Source organism: Oncorhynchus mykiss, chromosome 21 (genome assembly GCF_057628025.1).
Source record: "Oncorhynchus mykiss isolate SJ-2025 chromosome 21, ASM5762802v1, whole genome shotgun sequence".
Taxonomy (NCBI): domain Eukaryota; kingdom Metazoa; phylum Chordata; class Actinopteri; order Salmoniformes; family Salmonidae; genus Oncorhynchus; species Oncorhynchus mykiss.
Window position 1 is genome coordinate 12,387,501 of NC_143042.1, and position 8,763 is coordinate 12,396,263.

The window sequence follows — 8,763 nt, forward strand, 5'->3', positions numbered from 1 at the left end:
TGTATGTACAGGATGTATGTACTGGATGTATGTACTGGATGTATGTACTGGATGTGGGTTATCCAATCAATTCCCCAATTTCTGCCATTGTTGCACAGATGAGGGTTTTATTCTATTGATTTTATGTCAGATTAATTTGCCATTCTGGTGTAATGTTGTCCATTCCAGATGAAATCGTGTTGGTGTTTTTTCTGTGACACTACAAATAATGTCCATCCAATCTATGATTCCTATAATTTAGCATTATTTATTGCTTACGCATTCAAACCGCATAATCTACTACAATATATGGTGAACACAATACTGCTGGGGAAAATAACTAGTCAAAAACGTATTCTTGGTGTCTGTTGTCCCACTACACATCTTGTGACTCACTTGTCCTCTGTTAACTTCTATTGTTAATGACCTTGTACTGTGCTGTATAGAGTGAATTGTCATGATGATTGATGATGATTGAGGATGATAACGATAAGTGTTTTTCAGCACAGCCCACTGAGAAGTATAGGACTAGATGTGTACCAGTCAATTTCAAAGGGGACTAGTTAGAACATAACTGGTGAAAAGATCAGACAAATATTGGGAATGACACGTGATTTATGACCTGATGAAAATAACTGGTGCAAAGAACATCTAGTCCTTTAAGTGTCGAATCTCTGTATGATCAGTGTTGGTTACTCTTGGGCTATTTTTGAATTGAAATATATTGGGAAAACAAATGGATGTTTATTGCAGTTTATTACGGAATGAGAGTGTGTGTTTTTACTAATTAACAAACATTATCGTTTTGAGTACAGTTGTGTCCAGCTTTGATACAGTAGCAAGCCCGTAGCTACTTGCATGTCATCGGCCACGCGCATTATTTCCTACATCAACTGTTTGCGCGACTCTATCCTCGTTCTGGTTGAGACTTGTGAAAATATACATTTGTGGCATTATTACATCAAGGAAAGTTGTCTGGCAACGCAAAGGTACGTGTAATTACCATGAAATAATGTTTCTTTATTTGAATGAAGTATTTATCACCGTGATATTAGACATTTTAAACGTGCCTTTCAGGAAGTTGCAGATGAGTTCTGTACTGATCTCATCATTGGCTAACGTTACGTTATATTGTTTCAAAGTTGAATCAACGGAAGGTCTAGCCTACTTAGAAGATATAAATAGTTACTGTGTAAATTATAGCCAACGTATGTTTAGTTTTACTAGTATATTGGGTAAGTGCACTTTCAGACAATGCACGCATCAAACAGGTGAGTTAATATAAGCCAGATGGTTCCTTTGATCACCGTTCTTTTTGTAATTAAATATTTTGTATTACTTTTCAACTTATTTAAAATGCCAAAAGCATGTCCCTCAAATGTACAACCTTTAGATATATCCGCAATTACCAGACTTTGAATGTGTAACTGACTGCAATCTGTGTGGTACAATCAGGTAGCTGCCCTACATTAAATTGACATCAGTCTGGACAGCTGTGCCCAGCTGTAAGATACCCACCACTTCCATCAGGTTACTTTGTGTTTTGTTAAACTATTCATGAATGATGATAGTGTGTTATTTTATGATGAGAGCACTGCAGCTCAGTGCTGTATAAATAACTCAACTTCCTATTTTGTGACCTCAGCAGAATGAGGCTATATACTTGTGGTCAGCTGTCAGTTTTTCCACTGACAAAGAGGAAATGTTGAATGCCTTGAAGCTTATTTGTATTTGCAGGAACAGGTGATTGTTCACAAGGTACATACAGTGTTCACTAAAGCAGTGTTTCTCAACTTGTTTTTACACCAGGGACCAACAAGCTGTGGTCCCTCTTGTGTTTACACAGTTTTGTTTCTCTTCCTAGATGTGGAAGTCAGTGGTGGGACACAACGTGAGCTTAAAGGTTGCAGAGGGTGACGACTGGGAGACCGACCCTGACTTTGAGGTTAGCTACTGGGGTGGAGGGAGCGAGGGTCCTTATGGAGCTAGTGTATTTACTAAAGCACTCTAATCAATATTTTCTCCCAGTGGAATTACTGTTTTGTTTATGCTTGATGCGTAACCGCTTCAGTCCTGTTTTCAACGACACCTTGGTCTTCAGACTACAGTTAGGTGATGAGAAGGACTTGGGTTCTGTGTTTCAGAATGATGTGTCAGAACAGGAACAGAGATGGGGGGCCAAGACCATTGAGGGGTCTGGTCGAAAAGAACACATCAGGTAACCATTGAACATTAACTGGGGGTGGGTGGTCAGCCTGAGGTGGCCAGACCAGAAGTTACACAACAAAGACCGATTACAGTATGATTGGTGTTTTATGCTGTTGGAGAGCTATGGGGGATGGTTAGCTCAGCTGTGTATTGCTGCTTTAGCTCTGTAGAAACAGGAAAAGGAAGTGAAAACAGTGTGTAGGCTGTCAAGCAGTGAGTCTTACCAAATATGGGTTGGTGACTGAGTAAATCTAAGGGTTAGCCACAGACGAGTGTAACTATGTAGTCCCGGTGTCAGCAGATAATGTAAAATGAAAATAAATTGATGCAACAAAGTTCTGGTGTGTGTGTATGCTTGCATATGTGTATTTCCCTGTGTGTGTGTGTGTGTGTCATCCCTGCTTCTTCCCAGTGTATCAGAGCTGAGACAGAAGGTGTCCCAGGAGCATGAGGTGGGAAAGCAGAAGGAGCGAGCGGAGGCTCCCAAGGCCTCTTATGGTTACGGGGGGAAGTTTGGAGTGGAGAAAGACCGCATGGACAAGGTTAGGTTATAACATGTCATCATGTGATGTTCATACACTACATGACCAAAGGTATGTGGACACCTGCTCGTCGAAATCTGTGTTTCAATTCATCCCAAATGTGGGGTTGAAGTCAGGACTCTGTGCAGGCCAGTCAAGTTCTTCCACACCAATCTCAACAAACCATTTCTGTATGGACCTCGCTTTGTGCACGGGGGCATTGTCATGCTGAAACAGGAAAGGGCCTTCCCCAAACTGTTGCCACAAAGTTGGAAGCACAAAATTGTCTAGAATGTCATATGCTGTAGTGTTAAGTTTCCCTCTACTGGCGCTAGAGGGAAAACAGCCCCAGACCATTATTCCATCTCCACCAAACTTTACAGTTGGCACTATGCATTGGGGAAGGTAGCATTCTCCTGGCATCTACCAAGCCCAGTCCATCAGACTGCCAGATGGTGAAGCGTGATTCATCACTCCAGAGAACGCGTTTCCACTGCTCCAGAGTCCAATGGCGGAGAGCTTCACACCCCTCCAGCCAACGCTTGGCATTGCGCATGGGGATCTTAGGCTTGTGTGCGGCTGCTCGGCCATGGAAACCCATTTCATGAAGCTCCGGATGAACAGTTATTGTGCTAATGTTGCTTCCATAGGCGGTTTGGAACTCTGCGGTCCTGTTCTGTGAGCTTTTGTGGCCTACCACTTTGCAGCAGAGACTTGTTGCGCCTAGAAGTTTCCACACTCACTTTAACAGCACTTACAGTTGACTGGGGCAGCTCTGGCAGGGCAGAAATTTGACGGACTGACTTGTTGCAAAGGTGGCATCCTATGACGGGGCCACGTTGAAAGTCACTGAGCTCTTCAGTAAGGCCATTCTACTGCCAATGTTTGTCTATGGAGATTGCATGGTTGTGTGCTTGATTTTATACACCTTGCAGCAATGGGTGTGGCTGAAATAGCCAAATCCACAAATTTGAAGGGGTGTCCACATACTTTTGTATATATAGTGTATTTCGCTCATAAGGTCTTCAGTCTAATGCAAATAACACACCAAGCACAACGCTTCCTCTAGTGCAATGCTGCTCACCAAAACGTATGCTGTCAGACAGTACAGTTCTGTGTACTGACCTATTGCAATTTTTATGGACTTCAACAGTTTATCAAAGATCGTTTCCTGTGTTGATGTATTATGTGTGTGTAATTACCCAGGGGGCAGTGGGGCATGGCTACGTGGCGCAGGTGGAGCAGCACTCATCCCAGACCGATGCAAAGAGAGGATTCGGGGGGAAATTTGGAGTGCAGAAAGACCGTGTGGATAAGGTGAGGAAACTATCCTCTTACTGACAAATACAAAGATATCACAGGATTTGATGAACAGGATGAGGGATCGTCCTGGTGATGAACATTCCTTCTCTCTCCCTGTAGTCTGCCATGGGTTTTGAATACAAGGGTGAGGTGGAGCAGCATACATCTCAGAAAGGTACAGCCTTCAGGACGTCTAATACACATACGTTCTGATTTCCAATAAGTCGACTGCATGTTGTTATCCTACCCAGCTACTCCTGGCATACCTCTCACCCTGCTTTTATCTTTCAGACTATTCAAAGGGTTTTGGAGGGAAGTTTGGGGTGGAGAAGGAGAAAGTGGACAAGGCTGCCTTGGGATACGACTACAAGGGAGAGACCGAGAAGCACCAGTCTCAGAAAGGTTAGAGGGGAACTGTACCGTGGGCTGTTTGTAGTTAGAAACGTTTCATGGTCAATTATTAATATTAGATTTCTAATTCATATTTGAAACAACCTCATCCCTCACTTTCCCTCACCAGACTATTCCAAGGGTTTTGGGGGGAAGTTTGGGGTGGAGAAGGAGAAAGTGGACAAGGCTGCTTTAGGTTATGACTACAAGGGAGAGACAGAGAAGCATGAGTCACAGAAAGGTTAGTTACTCACAGTTGTAACCACAGTTGTGTTTGTAAAAGTCAAGGACCATGTCCACATTAAACTGACCTTTGATCTCCACGTTCAGACTATGCCAAGGGCTTTGGGGGACGCCATGGCGTCCAGACAGACCGCATGGATAAAGTGAGTCTTGCGTGACCCTCGACTCAGGATGACAGTAATTCTTGATGCATTTTATATTGACCTGTACAAACACACTCAGACTATGATGTTTTCTCATTGATTGGAATTATGGTTCCCCATTCGCTCTATAGAGTGCAGTGGCCTTCACAGACATGGAATCCCCTACCTCTGCCTATGAGAAGACAATACCATTGGAGGCATGTAAGTATGCGCTTTATAGTTCCTCATAGAAGGGCTGAAGTTGTTCTGCTTGCTAAACATTTAGTTCTCAAGTTCAAAGAGGAAAATACCATTTTTTATTTTCCGGTCTGTCTGCAGCAAGTGCAGGGGCAGGCAACCTGAAGGCTCGCTTTGAGAACCTGGCTCGGTCATCAGACGAGGAGAACAGAAAGCGAGCGGAGGAGGAGAGAGCCAGGAGACAGGCTAGAGAGAAGAGAGAGCAGGAGGAGGCACGACGCATACAACAGGTACTGCAATAAACATGTTACTCCAATAAACATGTTACTCCAATAAACATGTTACTCCAATAAACATGCACACTGACACAGCGGTATGTATCTCTTGTAGGAACAGAACAGCAGGGAGGAGGAAGCAGAGCAGCATCAGCCTCCACCTGTTGAAGAACATCAGCCTCCACCTGTTGAAGAGCAGAGACCTCCACCTGTTCCAGAGACCAACAGGAAGCCCCAACCACCACAGCTGCCCACTGCCAGGGCAGTGCCTCAGATACCAAGAGATGAACCTGAGCTAGTGGTAAATATCTGATTTAATTCAATGCAACTCACTGATGACGTAAAAACGGCCATTTCTTCTTCACTGCAACGTTATAAAATGAATAGGTGAAATTCACACCTACTCCTTTTCTGTGGTCTCAGGAGGAAGAGGAGGAGCCAGACTATGACCAGCCCCCGTGCCTGCCCCCACGGTCAAGTGACCTGCTGGAGGCGGAGCCACCTCAGGAGCAGACCCCATCAGAACCAGAGCAGGAGGATGAGGGAGAGTATGAGGATATCTCACCAATACCTTTCTTCCCAGAACCTGTTCCAGGTCAGTGTGCCACACCCAGTGGGGTAGAGGGGATGGGTAACCCATTACTGTGTCATATCAAAGACTGACCCTTCCATGTGTTCCCTCTACAGCTGTGGATAATGACTATGAGGACCTGACATGCGGTCAGACCGCAGTGGCCATTTATGACTACCAGGGAGGTAGGTAGTCTACTGTATCAATGACTGCGTTGTGATATCATATCGTTGTGTCATACTGTGATGTTGTTTCTTCCATTCTGGATGAATACAGAAATCAATGCTAAACATTGCTCAACACAGAAGTCTATAAACCCTTTCGGAGACAAAATCCTAAAATAATGTTATTCTCACACATGAAGAGGCAGATGATGAGATCTCCTTCAACCCGGATGATGTCATCACCAACATAGAGATGGTGGATGAAGGCTGGTGGAAGGGACACTGTCACGGACGCATTGGACTTTTCCCTGCTACATTCGTGAAAATGATGTAGTGAGCGTGCCTATACAGTCTCCAACACAGACATATACCTGAGCCCATAGGACCTGTATTTCTTTTCACAGGGGGGACATCAGCATATTGATCCTATCGGACAGGTATAGTTTGATTGTACCATGGGAGCATCTCAATTGCATACTCCTCTATCCTCACTTTCTTAATACCCATTGGAGGTCAGAGGGGAGGGACCTCTGGCTTTCTCATCCAATGGGTTTTGAGGTGAGGACGCAAGGAGTATACAATTCAGATTCTCCCCATGTGTTTTCTAGTCAATTGATTTAATTGAATTGGTCAGTAGTCATGATATATAATGGATAGTCATTGTGCTTCATTACTGCTCAGGGTGGGATGCAGCCGTTCCCCTTATAAACGCTGATTGCTAAATGTTCCAGAATATTCTCATACACTTGCATTTCACAGGATTATGTAAGTCATTTAGCTATGGAATGTTTTGTTTAAAAACAATAATGATTAACTACAGAGAATTGTATTTTGGCTATTGATGGAATCCTTAACTTGAATTACATTGAAAAGCATAATATCAAACACCAGGTTAAAGGTCATTTCTAGAATCAACTGCATGTAATCAATAAACTGTATTAATGTACAGAAACACATTTATTTACTCTGTGTGACAGCCAGAATATGATATGGACAGTTTGTTGCATGTATAATGAATGCCTTTGTAACTACGGGCTAGGCTACAGAAAGAGGAGCAAATCAAACAAGAATGGAGCTACCAACAACAGGTAGTAAGTAGTAGCATTATTAAGGTAAAATGTAAAGAATCTACCATCTTCTGTATACCACAGCAATAACAAAACATGGCTTTCATTCAAGTGAAGTATGCCAATGCAGTATTATACCATTGTGCCCAACACACAACTCTGTTGTTTCCTTTCATACATTAAAATGAGCTTACAGACAATGGGTTGCACAATATAGATCCTTTGCCTCATATCACCATTTAACTTGAACACAAGGCAGGCAACTCCAGAAAGATCATGTATTCAATGCTCATGTGTGTCACAGGTTCTAAGTCAGAAGTCCTTTGGTTTTCTCCAGGCTACCAGGCAATGCCCTTCTTTTTTTTGTTGGCCTTTCCTCCTGATTTCTTTGTCATGCGTTTGCCTTTCAGTTTCTTGGCCTGTCGTTGGCTCATCCATGTTGGGTACTGACCGTGCTCGTCCAATTGGGTTGTCTTACTGCGCTTGCTGTCCATGTCCATCTTTCCATCTGCAATGCAAAAACAAAAAGGTGTCAAAACTCGAGACATAGGAAACGATACAAAATGCTTGATCTGTGTGTGATCTCACCATCGACTTCCTCTGCCTCCATGTCTACATCCACTTTCTTCTCCTTTATCTTCCCAGCTGGCACCACTGTAGCTATGTCCTGAATGTCATTCATGGAGATCTCTCCTGTGCCACCGTGGGCCAAGGCTTGCTTCAACCGAGCCAGTTCCTTAGGGGCGTTCTTCGCTCTCTTCACTGCACGCATCTTCCGCTTCCATTTGCTTCGCAGACTTTTGGCCATTTTTAGGTTTTCTGAAAGACAGGGTTACGTAATGGAAACACAGATCCACTTGCATAAGACTAGTTCAGTGACAGTCTCTGCAGAGCCTAGCCATACATATGACTGAGTTCTTGGATCATATAAACAACACTCATGCCATCAACTCCCATCAAGCCAGCAAAGACATACGTATAGTCCAAATGCCCCTCAATCATAAATCGAGGTTCTTGTATAGTTAATCACGATGAACTGCCGTTAAACTGTCCATGATTTTACTGTCTTTAAATGTGCAAGACTCAACATAAACAGGCAAGTTTGCTAGCTTTTGGCTAATAGCTAGCTACACTGCTAAAGAAAATGTATTGTTTTAGAACAATCGACCGGCCTATTCCATTCAATGTTTTTGTACTTCAATAACTAGTATTCGGTATACTCAATTTACTCCTATTGGTGGTATTGTAATTAATAAAAGACTGTCAACATACATAGACGCAGATGTATCTTCCGTACAGTTGATAAGCAGGCAGCACACGTGTTAGTATTTTCGACAACCGTAAAGCAGGTCAGACAGTCGTTATGTTGGACACATTTGCGACAATTTACGTCCTCTTAATTTACTATCATACTGTGAACTAGTATTTATTTAATCGAAAACCTATAACCTACATATTTAGAGTGAAACATTATCAGTGGTGGATAACTGACGAACTGTCTTCCTGATGCACTTTATTCTCAATTTATCGATACGTATTGTCAGCTATTCTGGTGCAGTTCGCAGTTCTTCCAGGAGATGGCGAGCTCGTTCTATACTGCAAGCCAAAGCGACCTAAGTCTCATTAATGATCATCCAATTATCCACAAATTCACATCTGCTCCAGAACAAATGTGTTGAACCACTTTAACCTCTGTCTGCAAAAACAAAGGGCAAACAAAAAG

The 8,763-nt window shown here is 43.0% G+C and overlaps 3 protein-coding genes across 5 annotated transcripts in view; 2 read left to right on the forward strand and 1 right to left on the reverse strand.

The window, feature by feature from the left end:
- LOC110499994 (uncharacterized) overlaps window positions 1-716 on the forward strand; it is a 24,399-nt gene extending 23,683 nt beyond the window's left edge. For both annotated transcript variants that reach the window (XM_036957265.2, XM_090213804.1), the window contains exon 22: window positions 1-716. This exon is cut by the window's left edge and continues 1,120 nt beyond it. The gene's annotated coding sequence lies outside the window, so the exon portion shown is untranslated.
- Window positions 486-7,240, forward strand: LOC110499995 (src substrate cortactin). Of its 2 annotated transcripts, none has more exons than XM_021577088.3 (15): window positions 486-968; window positions 1,844-1,924; window positions 2,124-2,197; window positions 2,600-2,729; window positions 3,915-4,025; window positions 4,131-4,185; window positions 4,302-4,412; window positions 4,531-4,641; window positions 4,731-4,786; window positions 4,918-4,987; window positions 5,105-5,253; window positions 5,354-5,539; window positions 5,662-5,833; window positions 5,926-5,994; window positions 6,174-6,925. In XM_021577088.3, exons 2-15 carry the CDS (start codon window positions 1,844-1,846, stop codon window positions 6,305-6,307), a joined length of 1,509 nt encoding a protein of 502 aa, XP_021432763.3. In that variant the 5' UTR covers window positions 486-968; the 3' UTR covers window positions 6,308-6,925. The 2 variants fall into 2 exon arrangements, with proteins under 2 accessions (XP_021432763.3, XP_036813161.2); XM_036957266.2 differs by lacking the exon at window positions 486-968 and adding an exon at window positions 1,623-1,737 and having other exon boundaries at window positions 6,174-7,240.
- On the reverse strand, window positions 6,912-8,561 carry LOC110499996 (protein LLP homolog). The gene is made up of 3 exons (XM_021577090.3): window positions 8,313-8,561; window positions 7,629-7,859; window positions 6,912-7,548 (listed from the first exon to the last, which is right to left on the reverse strand). The coding sequence occupies exons 2-3, from the start codon at window positions 7,846-7,848 to the stop codon at window positions 7,379-7,381; spliced, it is 390 nt and encodes a 129-aa protein (XP_021432765.3). The 5' UTR covers window positions 7,849-7,859; window positions 8,313-8,561; the 3' UTR covers window positions 6,912-7,378.
- Between the last annotated feature and the right edge of the window lie 202 nt (window positions 8,562-8,763).

Excerpts from the sequence above, each read along its gene's own strand:
- LOC110499995 (XM_021577088.3), top strand. The coding sequence starts at position 1,844 with ATGTGGAAGTCAGTGGTGGGACACAACGTGAGCTTAAAGGTTGCAGAG. Across the intron at positions 4,026-4,130 it reads AGAAAGACCGTGTGGATAAG|TCTGCCATGGGTTTTGAATA; the intron begins GTGAGGAAACTA and ends CTCTCCCTGTAG. Across the intron at positions 5,995-6,173 it reads CATTTATGACTACCAGGGAG|AGGCAGATGATGAGATCTCC; the intron begins GTAGGTAGTCTA and ends TCACACATGAAG.
- LOC110499996 (XM_021577090.3), bottom strand. The coding sequence starts at position 7,848 with ATGGCCAAAAGTCTGCGAAGCAAATGGAAGCGGAAGATGCGTGCAGTG. Across the intron at positions 7,549-7,628 it reads GGAGGCAGAGGAAGTCGATG|ATGGAAAGATGGACATGGAC; the intron begins GTGAGATCACAC and ends TTTGCATTGCAG.